This window comes from Hydractinia symbiolongicarpus, chromosome 1 (genome assembly GCF_029227915.1).
Source record: "Hydractinia symbiolongicarpus strain clone_291-10 chromosome 1, HSymV2.1, whole genome shotgun sequence".
Taxonomy (NCBI): domain Eukaryota; kingdom Metazoa; phylum Cnidaria; class Hydrozoa; order Anthoathecata; family Hydractiniidae; genus Hydractinia; species Hydractinia symbiolongicarpus.
In genome coordinates this window covers 8631662-8651852 of record NC_079875.1, presented here as the reverse complement: position 1 = coordinate 8651852, position 20191 = coordinate 8631662, and the positions used below count along the sequence as shown (strand labels likewise).

The following is a 20191-nucleotide window of genomic DNA, read 5'->3' as shown; positions in this document are numbered from 1 at the left end:
TATTGAATGTCCTCCTAGAAGTGGTTCATTATACTTTAATTATAAAAAAATCGTTGGTTATTGCTTTTGCAGGTATAGTTAACGCTAACAATTTGAGTTTTTTAAGCAACCAAGCTTTTCAATCGTGTGTGAAGACGTTTTAAAAACAACACGGCTGAATAATCCTAAGCAGGTTTACCAAGTTGCGAATGTTCCCTTGTGTAACGTGACAGGAGCTTTGCCTGAATCCCTGTAATGTCGTGTCGCCGTTATCAAAACGTCCCCTTTTACCACTAGATACTAATGGTCTATCCATATGAATGTCTATCAGACGAAATGGTACTTGTCTCTAGCTACCTAATACTATAGTATTAGATAGCTAGACGAGCATCTGCCTACCATTTTTATGTTTGTGTATATGAAGAAAAATAAAAGTGTAGACTTACCTTTATGATATTTCTATTGTTTCCCAAAGAGCTCGGCCTTAGGTGTTTCGGAAAATCTTGAAAAAAATCCGCCGAAAGGATATTTTGAAAAAGGCGCGAACTTTCACGGTACGGGGGTATGAATGTAGAGATGTCAGCAGAAATATTATACACATTCCAAGTAACCCAAAACATAAAGAAGTACAAAAATTTCTTATAATACACCTATTTATTTATTTTGTCATTATAACTAATTCTTTAAAGACTATGATTTAATAATGTAAACTACTATCTGTGCTAACTGTGTTAACTGGTCTTACGGAGACCAAACAAAGACGTCTTTAAGACGTTTCTTTCGAACGAGATTTGACTGGTCTAACGAAGACCAAATAAAGACGTCTTTAACACGTCTTTTTCTGGTCGAAGGACGTCCGAACGAGCTGGAGACGAGAAAAGACGTCTTTAAGACGTCTTTGTGTTTACTGAGTATCAGCTTCTTTAGTGGCTTAAGTTCTTATTGTTTCAGATTGTTCTGATCATTGCTCTGAAACTAAGTTAATATTGCTGCTTGTGGTTTTAATGTTCTCACAAAAGTAACAAAATATTAAAATATTGACATGTTGGCGTCTTTGATGCTCCTACAAAATTACCCGGTTTTTGGATTGGTTCACAGTCAGACAACGAGTATTATAATAAAGAATAGTCAGTGGACCGTGGATAAGTCCACGGGGTCGCCCGTCTTTATTTACCGCATTTCGGATGTTCCTGTACTTGCGGTACCATTTTGCGCAGAGCCAGACGAACAGACGAAGGGTAATATTATAGAGATGGTAAAATGTTGGGTACAGTATTACAATTTAAGGTAACATAATAACAACTTTATAATAACTACAAAGAAGTTGTATTTAAACGCCGTACACAAATAACCTAGCAATAGTTAGAATATTGGATAATATATAAAATTATGATTTTCTATACCAACACCACCCCAATGCAAACTTCTAAAAACGGTACGGTACAGCTCAATATTAATTAAAAAAATTATTAATTAATTAACCCATTCCTTTTAATGTACAATTCAGGACATATATTATAGTTTTTCAGAGCTTTTAACCACAATCCATTAAAAAGACAGTTTCTATGTATATAACTCCCACTCTGCATTTGTCAATGATCACATCACACTTCAAACTTCAAATTATAGGTTATTTGTTTATATATAAAAATTTAAAGAGTAATAAATTTAGCCCACGTCACCAACCCTGGGTGAGCGGATTGTTCCATAATGCTGACTGTGTTGACAGTGCATCCAGTGCGTTTTTAATGCTAGTTACTCGACCTACACTGCCATAAAAGTAAATACCTTTGCAGCCTAGCGAATGCAAATTACTAGCTAATTGATGTCGTTCCGCCATTGTAAGAAATAATCAAAATCAGCAGTTTGTAAAAATATTATGTCTAGAATTAAATAAATATTTATTGAATATTAATGTCTAGTCCAGCATTTTTAAGAGCAAGTTCATGTGTGTTATGTTATTAACATACTTTACAGAACAGAAGAAATAAAATAAAAAAATAAAATTCTGAATCCTTTAATTCTATTAGTACCTTTTATAAAACATGGCCATTTCACGTCGATCCTTAACAGGTTTTTTCTTTAAATGTGACAAAGTTATATATGCAACAAAAACAACAATTAATGTCCAAATTGATCACTAAGACACCTATGCCCATCACTAATCGCATTTACGGAAAACAGTAATCGTCGTTTTCACTGAAATCTGCACCATGTATTTTTGCGACAAATTCTAAGTACGCAATTCGATCGTTCATCAGAGGAGTGTTCTCGTTCATATCTACCCATTTTAAATGCAACTTTTGAGCTTTTTCTTCCTAGAAATGAAACGTAAAAGGTAGCACAAATAGTGCATACAAGGCAGGGGAAAAACTTTAGAAATAACATTGAAAGAAGCAGAATAAAATATTCATAAACAGACTCTATTAATCAAGGAACAATTCTGTTTGTCAAAACATTAAAATTAAAATTTAAAAATAAGAACATACAGGGATAAAAAAAGCAGTAAAAGAATTGCCCCTATCATCACTCATATAGTTGTATACGGATGTTTCTATCCAAGCATTGTCAGTGTTTCTCTGGTCGTCCAAGTAACCACGAAATACCTAAAATAATTTTCTTATATTGTGCAAAATTGGATACAGAAATGGACAAACAAAAAACAAATAATTTGAGCTTATCAAATGCACCTCGATGCGATTTCTAATAACAGCATTCAGAGCTGCCATAGTACTGAAAATTCTTTTGTCGCTAACTTGATGGTCCCTCAATGTCCTTGAGTTAAACAACTCCCGTAGTATACGCGGAAGTTGATCTATAGGTTTGTTACTTTCGGTCACCATATCCTGGAGAAAAAAAAACAGAAAAAAGGTAGAATATATTCAGTTCCAGAAAAACTGATCCTTTTTAATTGTGGGTGCGGAAATAAGGATAATCAGGAAAAAAAGAGGAATTGATGAAATAAAGAGGCTAACCAAAGTTGAGACAGAGAGGAAATAAACGTAGAATGTAATAAAATACAGAGAGAAAAAATGAGTAACAGAGGAAGGATTAATATCTAAGGAAACATAAAATAGAAACAGAAAGCTTGTCAGGAAACCGTGCAAAAAGTATGAAAAAAATAAAGAAAAATAGAAGTGAAGATATGAGTACATAAAAGGACAACTTTTAAAACAGGGGAAAAACAGTTTGAAGAGAATTACGATTTCAATGAATTATTTTTATTGAAATTGTTTACATGGGATAGCCTCTTCAGTTCCTATTGGTGCTGCTAGCAACGAAGACTCTACCACAGAGCGGTCGGTGTATTGTTTAAAGATTTACAGTTAAGAGATGGGAAGGGCAAGTAGACAAATGAAATACTGGATGAGTGAGCAAGTGAAGAACACGGGGTTTAAAAAATTGCGGTATTGGTAAAAAAAAAAGAAAGAGAAAAATAAGGAAAAAAGATAATTGTGGAAATGTTGCAAAAAAGTAATAAATTCTACCGAAGGAAGATAAAATTCTTCTATGTCTCTTTCAATAACTAAAACCTCCATTTGTGGTCTGTCATTTCCTGGATCAACTGAATCTTTAAACCTACACAAAACCATTTATTTATTGTTAAATACATAAATTTGAATAGCTATAAGAAACAATGTCATTCTAAAAAAAAAATCGAATCAAATTTAGCAAATACAAATAAAACGCATATCTCGTGTTCAATCATCATTGAATAATTCGTGTAAAGCATCTCGCTCAAAGCCCACTTAATCAAAGTTGATGAATTTTATTTTATTCACCTAGGGTTTATCCTCGCCTTACTCGGTCCACATAGTTTTCTGGGCAAATTGCGAACAATCATTTGTAGCAATTCTAGTGGAAACTAACCTTGAGAAATTAAACTCACTGAGATTCCTACATTGGAAATGATAATTGATATGTTGTGGAAAATAAGAAGTTGTTTATCAAGTCCCATGAAATTTCGCTTTTAACCCTATTCGGTCCGGGGTTTTTCGAACATATTATGCCCGGGCAGGGGGGGGGGGGGCGGAATCCGCCCCACCTCAATAACTTTTCATAGGCTTGTCCAAATTGAATCAAACTTAGCACACTTATAGTACGTCACAAAAGGAATAAAATGGCAGCAATAAATTTTTGTTTGCGTCAGCAAACTTTGTTGTGACGTCATAAAAAGCTTGAAATATAATAAGGTAATATTATAACCTATATAATAAGGTAATATTATAACCTATATAATAAGATAATATTATAACCTATATAATAAGGTAATATTATAACCTATATAATAAGGTAATATTATAACCTATATAATAAGGTAATATTATAACCTATATAATAAGTTAATATTATAACCTATATAATAAGGTAATATTATAACCTATATAATAAGGTAATATTATAACCTATATAATAAGGTAATATAATAATAATATAATAAGGTGTGAGATGATAAGACTGCATAGTCTTCTACTTACTCCTGCCATTTTATTCTACGTACGTGATACAGTTATGTATATATATATGTATATATATATATCCTAATGTAGAAATTTATGCCTGTACTTATGTGTATGTAGAACTTGTATCTGTAATTTTGAAATAGTTGTATGTAAATTTCTTTTGGCGAAAAAAAAAAAAAAAAAAAAAAAAAAAAAAAAAAAAAAAAAAAAGAAATTTGTTTAAAATGCTACTATCTGCTTAAAATTCAATTACTTTTGTTCTAGATCGAATTTTTACATTCTATTTGAAGTTTCTGAAAGCTACATAAAAGTTATTTAACATATCTCCTGGTTTTTACATAGATCGGATGAAAAATTGCCAAAAATTGTCCGAAAATCCGTTTTATTCCGATTTTCGGGTGAAATCCGAAAAAATCGGACTAATCACGTGTCCAAAAAATGCAAAATGATTCTTCTTGATGAAACAAAGTTGTTTTGTAAGTTTCAAGTTCTACAGATAATCCTAACAAGAGTTATTATATTTCCCCATTACAAGGGTTTCATAGAAATTTTTAGGGGTAGTTTCGAGTAATAGCCAATATCAAAGCTTCTGAAAGGTATGGGACCCAAAAATTTCACATTCAGGTGTCTAATAGATAGTTATTGAAACTCAGTAAGTATTGCAGACATTAGCTACATTCCTACCTGTAATTAAAGCTGAGATCATTTATAAACTACAAAAGTTCACACAAAGAAGTTTTAAAATTATTTGGTATTATGTAAGTTTGCAAGATATTTCAAATCTTAATTTATGCTTAATACCTCATTACATCATCAATGATGATGTCATAAGGGCAAATATTTGAAGCTGAAAAACATATTTAATAAATTCTAAAACACTTTTTATGAAATTTTTATCCTCTTTAACATGCATAAATATCACGTCCAATGCCGGAATTCCTTTAATGGATCATTTACCTGGTAAATATAGCTTCTGTGATGTGATTTGGACCATAGCTTCTAAGCAAGCCACGCCCAGTAAGACCTGTTCTCCCTACAGGATTTCTAAAAAACAATTCTGTACTGCAACGTTCTATGAAGCTCTATAAAGCATTTATATTGACACTTTATGCAGCAATAAAAAATATATATACATGTATAAATGAAAAAAATTAGTTTATTCTAAGATTGCGACTGAAATTAAGTTTAAGCACATGTTTTTGTTTTTAAGAATAAGTTCAATTTACATTGTACATAAACCGAAAAAACATTCTTACAAAGGCAAACCAACTGCATGATCAACTTTGCTAAAAAATAAACCGGAATAATGCATTTGTTTCATAGCACAGTTATTTCAACAAAAATTTGATTTGTTGTAAATGTTTAGAAATTGGATATATCAATTAAAACTTCCAATACAATTTTTCATATCACAGACGCAAAATAACAAAACAGATTTTGCTATTTTGCGTCTTACTTACGCTTTCCTTACGATTTTTATACGGGAGCTTTTCCGTATAAAAACAAAGTTTATGTTCTTGTTTGATATATTAATAAAAATAGATATAACATCACAAACGTTACAGCGCAAATTCAAGTGGACCCATACTCAAACTCTCCGTCAACCTCTGGTAGACCGGGCAAAACGTTAGGTGCAATATACCATTGTGGTTCATAATCAAGAAGTGGTACCTAAAACATAATAAAATCATTCATCTTGTAGGTTATTAGTACACAGAATTCCCACTTTTATTGGCAACGGTTTTTATGTCGTTGTCGTTAAAAGGCCTATTGTTAGAGTTATATTTATAACATCTATTTATAAAGTTTACCCGTTAAGATAAACTATTTTGTCCAACCTTAGTAAATTAGCAAATCAGCAGCCATTTTAAACAAAATACGGGTATTATAAGAAGAGACTAGTCGTTTACCCGTAGAAAAATCCACGGGGCCATCCGTCAGCAAATTATCAACTCTGAGGAGGATGCCAAATGAAGCGGCAAGCAGCCATTTTGAATTCACAGAATACGGCTAATAATAAATAGACATACTAATGCCATCAAAGGACAAGAGAAGAAGTTACTTTAACTATTATTAACAGCATAGAAGGTTCAGCTGTATCCTAATAAAATTTATTTCAAATGGCCAAGAAAGTTGCGCAACTGCAGATACCTTCCAGCTAACGAAACGATCATCAACAGTGACACGTTTAATTTCAGAGCATGGATAACGAGAGCATCTTGACAAAACATGACATCTCTCGTTACTTTCTTCTTCATTCAAACTAGTTAGAGATTGTCGAGTAAAAATATTGTGAGAAGATTCTTCTTTTGGTGCAGACGGCGTACAAGGTGAATTCTAAAAAATCAGTGAAATATCATCGCATGCGTCAAGATATAATTGAGAAGCAAGGTTGATACGATACGATACGATACGAAACGAAACGAAATAACGATGTACATCACTTACTGGTTTATTTACGCGTTCTCCATCTGTTTGATCCATTGCCTTGGTTAGCAGTTTTTGCATTTGTTTCGTCAGCATGGCATTCGAGTTTGTTCTATCTCGATTTGAGGATAACCGCGTTACAACTTTTTTTGCAGCTAAAGGCTTGTTTTCAATGCGTTTTAAACATATATTTATAAGTTTTGTGCTGTGGATCAAGGTTTCCTTTATTGCTACAAGTTCATCTTCTGTCTTTTTAAGACGTTCTTTTCCCTTTTCAACCCTATGTATTGTTTAGGAAAATACAATACATTTATTTTACTTGCATATAACGATTCAGAAAGTAGGGATGGATTTTTGCTAGCATCCGATTTGATTATGCTAACGTGGACTTACTAATAGAACTTTACTAATTAAAGGTACCCTTCGGACAGAAAAGAAATTTATGACAGAAAGCAGGAAGAATTAAGGAGAAACTATTTTCTAAAAATAGAATCAGTTTTTTGTTGCAAAAGACGTAAATCAACGTGTTATCTCTTGACTGAGCGAAACAAAAATGCGGTTTAAAGTGAAGAAAACAGGTCATCACTCCACACTCAATGTACAATTATCTCGTTTGCCCAACATTGAAATAAAGAATAAAAGAGCCTGAGGATAACTAAATTCTCGATGTCTTTAGGGTTATTTCAGGATTTTCACCCTAAATGATTTTAATTTAAATACTAAAATTCAAATTTAAAAACTCCTCTTTTTTCTACAAATATTAAACACATTGAAATGTTACCTGGTTCTGATGTAATCAAGTTTTTCGTCTGGATTTTTAAGAATTCGTTTCTCTCTTTTCTCTAGGCAGCAAAACCTGCTCTTTGTTTCCAGTCTTAATAGTTCATAGACGCCTAAAAAGAGATTTGCAGATAGATAGGACCTTCTCTATTTGTAACTTGCAAGGGAACCGAGAAATTTGTTGGTGGAAAATTACAAGGAGCAAAAAAAGTAAAGAGGTCTATTAGGCATATTTCTATGCGAACAACACAATGGCAAACACGTTATAAACATAGAAATGTATGTTACTTTCATCTTTTCCCCCATTTTTGTATGTGTTTGATTTATTTCTATCTTTGCATTTTGATATGAGCCACATAATGAGCATTTCAAAGTGATTGATTAGGATTAATGGAATTGGAAAAGCAGGTTTCCCGTAATACTCGTCAACAAGGTAGTAACGCTGGAATCTCCAAATGCGCTCAGAATTTGTTTGAACAGTGTTGTAGGTGTTACTATGTCGAAAAAAATGGCAACAATAAAAACAAATAAGAAATAATTGTAAAAAAAGGTTATGTAACAGGCTTAATTATGTAAGCCTATTGCAAACAGGATAAGGTCTTTTGGTTCTAATTTACTTTTATTGCATTTCCTGTACCTTTATACACGTTTCCCGAATTAAATAATTTTGATGTTTTGAGGTTTTGACTTGAAAATCATATTCAGCATCATTGAATTGGTATGTGTATTATTTTCCAACTCAATCTGATATGTGAAAATGCTGTTTTGGTGGTATTAATGTTGTGGTCAAAGTCTTCTTAATTTTTGACTTGTACTCATAAGCCTCAGTTTTCAGCAAAGGTCAATTAGAACAAAAGTAGAAAACCTTTTTCAATAAGTTGTTTGTATGCTGTATAAATATAAAGATTTCACATTTCATCAAGTTTGAGGCAGGGTTTTTAAAAATCGCATTCATTTTGGTTGTCAAAGTTGAGAAATATCAGCGGTACATCAAGAGAAAACTAATTCGGGAAAGATGTAGTCTGTCGTTCTATAGTAACTTTGATGCTATAAAACTGCAAACTTACTTGAATATCGCAATCAATAGATTAAACAGCAGAATGTTCGTTAAAATTAAATAAACAGCCAAGATGAAGAGCACGATCGGTTGCGAATAAGAACTGTCCTCTCCGTAGCGTGTACCAAATAATGTCTCATTCTCTAAGGAGAAACGAAACTTTTTGAAATTGTATAATTTATTGGTTTTGTATTTGTTTTCCCACTCTTGCCCTTTTGTTTTAGTGATTTTCGGGGTATTCCCCATTGTACAGAGAATATGTATTTTTTAATCGTAAGTCTTATGTGAATTCAAACAACGATAAAACCTACGCTTTGCGGTAGTCTCGAAGAACACTTCGCTATACATTTCGAAGTATGGAATTGTGATCATATGTCGAAATGAACTCCATGAAAAATCATCTTGAGGGAGTAAAATGGCATATCGTGCAATTCCATAAGATAACAAGAATACGGAGAGTATTATCAAGAAATTCATAACATCCACAGTCTGAAATAAAAGCAAAGTGACATAAAGGGTACTTTAAGAAGTATTTTTTCAGGGAAAAACAAAAGTAGCAAAATACATTACCATTTTTTGCACCATTAAAACATATGGGCCCAATATTTTGCTGATAGCACAGATATCCAACAGGCGTACAATCCAAACCATGATGTCAAATGCGTAAACAATGTGTGCTATTTTTTTTAATGTCAAAGAAGGGGCAAAACGAAGTGCAAATGCCAAAAAGAACACGACGACTCCTACTAAGTCTGACTTGTTCCAATGCATTGACCACCATACCTTCACTTTATGCTTATAATTTATACAATTAGGAACTTGACACACCTATATATATAATACGTATATAAATCTCTATAAATTTACAAACCTTAAAAGAAAATAATAATTTAGAAAGATAAAATGTAGTGTATTTTTTGTGGAAAAAATATTTGTATGTATTAAACTATACTCTGAAATACTAAGAACTGTAAAGGCGGGAATACACGGTGAAATATTTCATTAGAAACAATAGAAATTTTCTTTCTAATTTTCTCTGTCGTAATCTTTCCCATATTCAGAAATAATTTAAATGCAAGAAAAGTTGATTTCACGTGTTGCAAAAGTTTACGATTTTTACCAACTGAACGGTTAAATATTTCTTGTCTGAAAAGAAAGATCAATGGAAACTGACGGCTGGTAAAAATTTAAGTCGCAACTAGTTCATTTCTAGGTTTTTGAGAAGGAAAATATACGAAGATGTAACGTGAAAAGAGATTTTTTACTTTTTGATAGTTTTTTAGTTTATTACCTAACATAATACTCCTTTCCTTTTTTTCACATTTTTCTGCTTGTTTAAAATTTCAATAATTATTAACAAGCAGCTACCTTGCGCTTTGACTTCATTTTTTACTTATCTCAAGCAACAGTTCTTTTTTAAAATACACACATGCAATACAAGATAAAAAATTCGAAAGAAAAATTTTAAAATATTCAAGGGAAATATTTCATCGCGTATTTCCGCATTAAAGTCTGCAAGAAAACACCAATTTATTTTCCAGCGGAACAGGTACAAAAATATAGATTCCAATTTTTATCTTACAGTCATATGTAGATTTCATTCTAGAAAAACAAAGATACAGTTGACCCACGTTTTAGCAAACATCGTTTTTAGCGAATTCCTCATTATATCGAACAAAATGTCTCGGTCCCTTGATTTTCGCTAACAAATCTCTCTTAAAGTACCTCTATTTAACGAACTCGGGTTCCTCAATATATCGAACAAAAATATCTTAACACAACGCCTGATTTACCCTCGAAATAGCAAATAGTACCACATTTTAGAAACTGAATGCTTCGAATCACCAAAATCGAATCAGCGGCATTTGAAATTCAATCTTTCATTGTTTGTTTACATATATTTTGTTTAAATCTAGTATACGATAATGTCAAGATTTGAAAAAGACAAAAAACCATTGAAAATTTCTTTCATAGACTTTGATTCTTTATGTAACTGTTCATGTAACTCTTTAAACTAAGCAGTACTAACAAATCGTGAATTTATCAGGTTTTAACCCATTTTTGAAAAGTTCGCTTTTAACGAATCCCTCATTATAGCAAACTAAATTGCTCGGTCCCCTCAGGATTCGCTAAAGCGAGGGTCAACTGTATCAACAACAATATTGCTACCTGGCGAATTTCTTCAGTTCCAAGAGATACCAAAAACACTAGCACAATCCATTCCACAGTAGATGGCCGATCTTGTAATTTTTTTGTTACAAAGTTACAAAATAGCAACAAAAAAATCAAATAACAGATCTATAAAAAATTAAAATATTGCCTGGTCACTAAACATAGGCTTTCAACCATACCACATTTTCTCTATTAAACGCCCTGATTAAAAAAACGCCCTCCCCAATAAAATAATGTCCAATGAAATAAAAGCTCCTTACATCTTTAAATAAACACTCCATGCGTTCAAAGGAAATGCGGTAGACAGAATTCACCTCATAGCGACAATTGCATGAAGGTTTCAGTCGTAACAATAATTCTAACCGAGCATAACACAGCTGAACACTTAAGTAGAATTTAAACCACAGATCCACTTTAGTAATTCACTAATGTGATGTTTTTATTTTCGTCACTTCAAAACTTTGTCAGTAAGGGCATCTTTAAATTTTGGTTATTGATTTAAAAAATGTCACAAAAGTTTATAGAATTGATGTTGATGACATTTTCAAATTGCCATACAGTCCATTCGCCTCCCCAGAGCTCTTTGAGGTGAAAACCTCGAAAGTAGCTCCGGACCTGTCTGGTCACGCCATGACAAATACCCCTCTATATGTGGGTTATATTTCTTGAATCGATTACCTGATGTTGTGCTTGTACACTAGCCGTTTTTAATTTAAATTATACTTTGTGGGCACCTAATTGGGTTTGTGATTTAGCAAAACCTAAGAAAGCGCATTTGACATAGTGGAAAATCCTGAAAAGAAATTTAATTCGATGATGTACATGTTAATCTGAAACTTACTTATCTAGCTAGTCTTTGTTTTGTAGCTTAGGTGCTAGTTTTAGCAATAGCTAGCTAGCTAAAACTAGCACTCAAAGTCTCAAACAGAAAGTCTGACTATACGCAAAAATGTAGCACACTAACCAGCTAATTATTTATCCATTATATTGATGTTTTTGTTTTCAATTATGAGCTTATATTTTTAATCATGGCCTTGACTAGGGTGGCTGATATTTTTCCAGAAATATACTTTTTGGAAAAAGACTTCTAAAAAGTTGCCATCTTTCTATCTCTGGCTATTGACATAGCTAGATATTTTTGTGATAACTGTTTTGTTGAACCTGATTATATAAAGTGGATTGACTAATTTGTGGCTTCCTACATGCTCAGCATGTTCAAATTAATCAGCTTCCATAATGGTAGATCACTGTTAAAAATTTCTTTGACATTATATAAAGGGAGTCAACTTTCTGGCTCCAGCTGTCTCGTTTTCCAACTTCGATGAGTTGATTCAGTAATCCACCAAATAAACTAATGAGTTGATACAGTGGGTGGACTCGATTTATATACAATCAATTTGGCCAGCAAATGTCAGGTTGAAAAAGGAAAAGCAAAGGCATTTGCAAGCAAAACAAAAGAGAAATAGCCATGTCATTTTTCAATTTCTTATCAGTTGTATTTTGTCAAAAAATATGTCAGTATTTTCTGTGTTAACCCTATTCGGTCCGGGTTTTTTCGAACATATTATGACCGGGGGGGGGGACGCTGATTTGCCCCCCCCCCCTCAATAACTTTTCAAAAGCTTGTTCAAATTGAAATAAACTTAGCACACTTATAGTACGTCACAAAAGGAACAAAATCGTGGCAAAAATTTTTTGCTTGCGTCTGCACATTTTCTGGGACGTCATCAAAAGCTTGAAATTTGATCAAAATCCCACCATCTGTTTAAAATTCAATTACTTTAGTTCTAGAGCGAATTTTTACATTCTGTTTGAAGTTTCTGAAAGCTACATAAAAGTTTTTAATATATCTCCCTGTTTTTAATTAGGTCGCAAGAAAAATTGCCAAAAATTACCCGAAAATCCGGCTTTTTCCGATTTTCGGGTAATATCCGAGAATTAGGGAAATCGGATAAATCACGTGTCCAAAACGATTCTTCGTGATGAAACAAAGTTGTGTTGTATGTTTTAAGTTTTGAGGATAATACTAACAGGAGTTATTATATTTTCCCCATTATAAGGGTTTCATAGAGATGTTTAGGGGTAGTTTCGAGTAATAGCCAATATCAAAGCCTCTGAAAGGCATCGGACCTAAAAATTTGGCATGCAGGTGGCTAATAGATAAATATTGAAACTCAGTAAGTACCATTGCCATACAGTATAGCGTTAGGGAGTTATTAAAAAAAATCCGTCAGGTGGGGCGGAATCCGCCCCCCAGACCAAATAGGGTTAAGTGAATTTTGCTAAAGAAAAGACAAAAACAGGAAACCTTAGATTTGAATTGCAAACCATTGGTAAACCAAATACGTTTACGTTTATTTTATTGGTTTGTTTACACCTTTGATCTGCTATTTTTTTAAAAACAAGTACATTTTTTTAACCCGAGAACAGATATATAGACCATGTCTTGGGTTGACTTTCCTCATAAAAAATTTTGTTTTTAAAACAGGTTGACCTGCCAACTGAGCCAACACTGCCTCATATAATCATACAAAATATCTGCTTTAAATTCAGTCACGACATAATCAAAGGGAGCATACTTCGTTCCTTCGTCTCTAACATCGCCAAGTTTGTTTACATTTAAATGCTAAATACAATCTTTCGCGAAAACATAGATCTCTAATAATAGGCCAATGAGAATCCATCACGTGAACAGACGTGTCCAGAACTATCTTCGAAGTTTATCTCAAAGAGCTGGGGGGTCGAGAATGCATACAGTGAATTATTAATAGAACATCAAAAACCCGTTATGTGACGTCATAATATTCTTGCCACCTTCTAAAGTACAATAACGGTGAAATTTCTTTTGAAATTATCAAAATGTTACAAATTATTCGTTAGCCAATATTTTTCAGGGCCACCTTTCTCAAAATGTTATCTATTAGGACTAAAAAAGTTTGGGTCAATTAGGTACCTAGAATTGCGCAAAAAAAGTAAATATGCATCTACTTACGAAATTAAGCCAAAATCTTGTGACAGGGGCAGCATAAAATTTCGACAGTTTAAGTTTACTTTTGTGCCACCATCTTTTTATTGCCATCATTTTATTGCCATCATTGTATTGACTAAAATGAGAAAATACGATATAATAAAGAGCGCTGAACCATTATTGCCTTTAAACTTATATGCGAGGATTACACATTATTACGCAACTACGTAAGATGTAACGAGAACGTGTTGTTGCACAAACAAATGAACAAGTGACCCATGTTCTCTCTAAAATTACTTTGCTGAAAAGAAAAATTGAGATAAAGTTTAAACTGAAAATTAAAATTTGTTTGTTCTTGGAGGAAGAAAATCAGAAAAAGAAACAACCCTTCAGATTCTATTGAAACAAAGTGTAAGGCTCTGGCAGGTGTCTGTATGGAAACTTAATTTAAACTTTGGAATAAATTATTCGTAAATTGATATTTGCAATTATGATTGATTTTGAGTAAACAGTTGCAGTATTCCTTTATTTTTTTAACGAATGTTTATACAGGATAAGCAATTCAGAAATATGTACAATCAATGTAAAAAACCTGTTATCAATATGCGTCCTGTTAAAGGAAGACTTAAACCAAAACAACAGCTGCAAGAAAGCTACCTTTTGCAAATACATAGGCCAAGTAAACAGCCTTTTAAATTGCGCTTTCATTGTATAGTTCGCAAAGCTAAAACAATGCCTAATTATCACTATTTGGGTGGTGAGATAAAGCAGCAGGACTACATCGGAAGATATCCTTGTGGCCCATGTTTTTAAAGGTATGCTCCTACTAAAACGTACCTTTTTGCTTCATTGATTTCAACATAATAAAGTATCAAAGGAAATAAGATTATTCCAAGCCATACCTATATGTGTAAAGAAATTATATAACGCGTTATCTTTCCACTTTATGAATTTTTTAAAGATATATTTACACATGCAGTGTTGCTTACTTGGAGTGTTTCATTGCTTTTAAAAAATGAAATTCCACCTCTCCATCTTTCTGACAAGACCTTTTGACATGCATAGTGAGCAATAAATTCTTCTAGTTGAGAAGCTGCTGCAAGGCTCATACAATCTTGATTCCCCCATCGTTTTAACGGATACTTTAAAAGTTTCATCGTCTTAAGTTCATCTTTCAATGCACATTCTTCAAGCAATTGAAGCGCTAGTTGACCAAAATCTCTAAAGTGAAGGCATAAATTGCAAGCAATTAATTTGATGATTCGAACTAGCTTTTGTGCAAAATTTATTTCTCGTGTAATAAAATTCGTGCAATTGCAATAATAACAACAATAAAATAAATGTGGAGCTTTGTTTGTGTAAACTGTAATATCCTGTGAAACGTTTGGCGTAATTTCTGTGCTAAAATTCAGGCAACATGACTTTTTTTGCGCGAACGTGCGAAAGTCAGTGCGTGCGTAAATTATAATGAATAAGGCTGTATCATTGTTTTAGATTCTGTTAAAATTTTGCTTTCCTTGTTTGGCTCCCCCCATTTGATTTATTGGAAAACTGGAGTACCTCAAAGTTTTTGAAATAAATTTTTTTTTCTCTTCATTTTAACTTCTTGTAGATTGTATATTTTACTTATCTCAGGTATTAACGTTTACTAAATTAAAAAAAAGATTAAAGAAAAGGCTTACTCGGCATTAGATATAAAACAATTGGCAACCTCTTCTTTCTGGTATTGGTTATACTTTGAAGCCAGACAGATAGACAACTTTCTTGCAACAAGTGCCTTTGCTAATGATTCATCATCCTGACTCCATAAATATAAAGCCAATTCGTGGAAGTTGGAACACACGGCCCATATAAATAATTCATTAAAGACCTAATATAAGACAGTATTTCTTTAAGTTCTTCATGGTTTATATCTTAATGTAACCTGGATAGAATTAAATGTATCATTATCATTATTATTTTTAATTATTATTATTACTTCCGATTAGTGGGGCAAATAAAAGTGTTAAAAATGGACTGCTGAAGAAATTCTTTTTTCTTGATTCACAAGATTATGAACCATAAAACAATAGGCTGGAAAAAATGCAAGGAAATAAAGCTGAAGCACATCATTCTAAGGTTTATTTGGGTGAAGGTACATCGTAAGCAATATTATGACAAAAAATTAACACTGCATTAGAAAAATTTCTTGAAAGATTTAAGCTGACTGTATTAAAGACGTTACCTCAAGCTCACCATTTTTTTCGTAATGCGGAACAACATCCATTTCTAATAGCTTTCGCAACCCATAATGTATATCTTTTAGTTCTAATCCTTTATCGCACTAAAAATTGAACGATGTTTTTATATAAACTAGCTTCCACGATATATAAACAGTGTTTATTAACTAATGGAAATATTGACGGTAATTTGACAGGCGTACATATTTTTACATTGTTATGTTGCGCACTGTGTTGTTTGGTGAGGGAGGAAGGTGTGGATCTAAAATAAATCTGTGGAGCAACCATTTTGAACACATAAAATACGCCTATTTTTTATAGCGTTTGTTCGTCGTTGGGCTATAAAACTCCATGGATTGCGGGTCTCCAAATTTGCACCTTCCCTACAAATTTACTACAGTTTTGCAGTATTTTGTGAAATTGTCCGCCTGTTATCATAAAGTAAATAAATTACTCTGTAAGACGTCCGAAATGAAGCTGCGCAAACTAATTTTTAGCAGATAGACGACAGGTATTATTAATACACAGAAATAGTCTTGTTATTTATTCTGTCCCAAAAAAAAGATTCTTTAAAAGCAAAATCTTTCGAGATGAAACAAGGTGGCTCCTTTTGACTTTCCCTTTCCTTTATCTCCCGATAACGTTGAGCCTTAGATGGACATTCAAAGAATGGAGAAACAATTTTTTGAATTCTAGTAAAGCAAACCACAAGGTTCTGGCAGTTGCCCGTATAAAAACCTTTGAGAAAACATTATTCTTAAATATGAACCTAATCAATTATGATTGATTTTAAAAAAACAAAAGTGTTCTCTAGTTAACTTATTTTTGAATGAACCTTTTTATTAAAGTAATTACTGTTCAAAATGAAAAAATAAATAAATAAAAATACACGAAAAAAAAAATTAAACGAGTTATTTACTATTAATTTTATTTTCTCAAAACCATTTTTTTAAAAATTTCTGCTTTATGAAGATGGTTTTGAAAAAAAAACATGTGTATACTGCAGCAAAACATCGCTTCATCGTGGGCATGTTTCTTTAAAACCAAGCATTAATATTTTGAAATTCAATTAATATTATCGTGTTTTTTCTTGACACACTTAAACACTCTAAGCACCTATCATACATTTGAAATTCTACTTTTGTGTTTAGTAGCAACGAAAGCACGTGTTCTGCAGTTTTAAAACAAAAAAAAAAAGTTTATATCTTGTTTCAAAACGACTTTATAGAAACAAAATCTTATTAATTTTGTTAAACATAGACATTAATTTTCCATGTATTATTTCGGTCTTTGGCTTGCCCTTCTTGACTTTTCACATACGTTAGGCATACTCTATCTTATTACTCGACAGTAACGAGTTAGAGTCAGATTTTTATGAAAAAAGTAAGCAATTTGGAACTTCATCAAATTTTCACAATAAACACTTGTTCGACCAAATCGCACTCTGGCCTTGTGGTTATGGCGTTATGGCGTTCGTTTTGTAATCTCAGGGTCCGTGCGGGCATGTTTAGCAAGTGTCTTTATCATAGCTACGGGTCAATCCATGCCACGCGAGGAAAATTGGGAAGGCAATGCCGAGGTATACCTAATGTATGCATTCAGAACACAGGACCCACATTGAACACAGTGTTTCCAACACTGAAGTGGCTATATCCTGTATAAATATTCGGGATCTTATCCATATTATAATACCCGTGTGCGTCTGTCTGTCACGCAAAATGGTACCGTAAGTAGCGAGACGCGCTTAAGTGATATAAAAAGGATGGGCGGACCCGTGGATTCTTCCACGGGCCATCGACTAGTATAATAAAAATAAATGTATTAAATTTTGTAAGGTTTTTATTTTCAATAGAATCAGAGCGCGAGGTGCTCGCCCGATTCTTTTTAGCGAAAAATTGATCAAGTTTTAAAAGCTTTTTTAATACGGACTTTCTTTATTCTGTAGGAATCCGGCTCTAACACATCGCTGTCGAGTTCAGTTTGTAGGGAAAATATACTGAATATATTGTGGTAAACACACAGAAAAAGTTAGCAAAGAATAAGCTTTTTTACAAACTAGAGTTTACTTTGCTAATCATATGAAAAAGTACTGATGAAAAGGGGCCAGCCAAAAGTCGAAAAAGTGTGTGGAATATTAAAGTTTATTTTATCTAAAAAAATAAGTTCCGATTGCAAAAATTGGTTTAAAAGAAAACTTTTTCTTTTTTTGCTAACAAAAGTGTGGAGCACCTGCTCAAATTGGGTATATATACTTACAACTGAACACAAATGTATAATTTCAAATGTAAAATGCATGTTTCTAGAGTAAAGTGTTTCAATAAAAGAATCCGTAACTTCAAAAAAGTAATGTTTGTTTTGGAAGAAACATGCCTTACAGTGCGGATATACGTTGCTACAGCATGCACACGTTTTTATCTGTGAAAAATTAAACTTGCGCAACAAAAAACAATAAAGTTTAAAAAAAGTAAGAAAATCACTTCATTGATAAGTTCCGTTTTTGAGAAGACGGTTTTAAGAAAGTAAGTGAAACTAAGTAGCTCCTTTAATATTTCCTATTGTATATTATTTTAATTTTTGAAAGTAATTACCTTAACAACAAACTTTTCATTCAGAAAATAATCAATCAGAGAATATTGTAATTGTTTACTCAAAATCAATCATAATTGCAGAATTCAATTTACAAATAATTTAAAATTATGGTTCTATACAAACACCTGTTTGGCCTTTAAGGTCATAAACTATCTTGTAATATTTTTAAAATTAAACGAATTCTAAGGTAGAACAATAACAATAAAAAGATACAATGAAATAATAACATTACTTACAGCATCGCTTTTCCAGTCCTTGGGATAAAATAGCTTTTTTGTAATGGTCTCTAATTTCGGAAAGGTCTAAAAGTGAATTGTTCCCAACTTCATATTAAACAAGGAAAAACAGAGAAGAACCCGTTTGCGAATAAAACAGAGAAAAAAACATACCCGGAACTATCGCGCAAGATAGATAGATATATAAAAAAGAAAATATACGTAATTTATGTGGTTTTTCATAAGAATAGTATTTTTTATTTTCAGCGACGTATTTTTAACCTTCGGCAAATATGAGCCTCACACTTTTTTTAGTACTACTTTATTATCTTTAGCATAATATAAAGTATTTAGTATTATTAAGTACTAGACTTTAGCTTGACTATGTTTTATCAGTATTCCAAAACAAGTACCATAAATTTTCTCTCTAGTTAGAGAAGACCCTTTTGCGCGCAAATAGAATTTACGAAACATCTTTGAAATGTTTGCACACTTTTTGTCATTGACTGTTCTGACAACACGTTAAACGTTTTACTTTTACCATGCAATGGTTTGCTTGCATGAGGAATGAAGAACACCTAAGTCGTAAGAGGAGTATATATGCAGTATAATAATACAGTAGACTCCCGGTTATTCAAACCTGCACTTATTCGAAATTCTACGTTATTTGAAGCGATTTTCATTCCCCTTGAATTTTCTAACTCGTTTTAGAGTAAATCTCTCTTAGTTATTCAAACTTCAGTTATTCGAAAATTCGTTTATTCGAAGTGGTTTTCTAACCCCCTTGGCTCAATATTTTCTCAGTTATTCAAAATTCTTGATTTCAAAGCCTCTGAAGGATGGCTTGATCGCTGGAAAAATAGAAATAACGTTGTACATCGTGCCATATCAGGAGAAGAATAGTCGTGCACACCTGAAATGACAGCAAGATGGGAGTAAACACATTTACCACAATCCTATCCAGGATATGAATTAAAAGATATCTACAATGCTGACGAACTTGGTTTATTCTACCAGCAGCTTCCAACAAGTACCATCCATCTTAAAGGCCAACGATGTGCAGGTGGAAAGTTCAGTAAAATTCGTTTGACGGGCCTTGCAGCGGGAAATGCCATAGGCGAAAAATTACCAATGTTATTCATCGGCAAGTCAAAAATACCAAGATGTTTTAAAGGTGTAAAAAGCTTTCCATGCCAATACAAAGCCCAGAAAAAGTCTTGGATGGACTCTGAAATCTTTACTGATTACGTACGAAAGCTTGATGGTATGTTTCATAAAGTTGTTCTCATTATTGATGACTATCCTGCACACCCAGAAGTGGA

General features: G+C 32.7%; 1 protein-coding gene across 1 annotated transcript in view; it reads right to left on the bottom strand.

Annotated features, from left to right (window-relative positions):
- Positions 1-465: 465 nt before the first annotated feature.
- Positions 466-20191, bottom strand: part of LOC130636338 (transient receptor potential cation channel subfamily M member 1-like) — a 34680-nt gene continuing 14954 nt past the window's right edge. Inside the window, exons 13-33 of the mRNA XM_057446023.1 lie at positions 18891-18956; positions 16071-16169; positions 15529-15716; positions 14836-15067; positions 14684-14748; positions 13871-13982; positions 10876-11004; positions 9277-9534; positions 9018-9195; positions 8717-8849; positions 7938-8143; positions 7651-7762; positions 6891-7149; positions 6594-6779; positions 6031-6113; positions 5699-5728; positions 5400-5486; positions 3468-3558; positions 2670-2825; positions 2469-2585; positions 466-2297 (exon numbers count right to left, since the gene is read on the bottom strand). Of these exons, the coding sequence (XP_057302006.1) occupies positions 2151-2297; positions 2469-2585; positions 2670-2825; positions 3468-3558; positions 5400-5486; positions 5699-5728; positions 6031-6113; positions 6594-6779; positions 6891-7149; positions 7651-7762; positions 7938-8143; positions 8717-8849; positions 9018-9195; positions 9277-9534; positions 10876-11004; positions 13871-13982; positions 14684-14748; positions 14836-15067; positions 15529-15716; positions 16071-16169; positions 18891-18956 (2934 nt within the window). The 3' untranslated portion in view covers positions 466-2150. The remainder of the gene's footprint in view (positions 2298-2468; positions 2586-2669; positions 2826-3467; positions 3559-5399; positions 5487-5698; positions 5729-6030; positions 6114-6593; positions 6780-6890; positions 7150-7650; positions 7763-7937; positions 8144-8716; positions 8850-9017; positions 9196-9276; positions 9535-10875; positions 11005-13870; positions 13983-14683; positions 14749-14835; positions 15068-15528; positions 15717-16070; positions 16170-18890; positions 18957-20191) is intronic.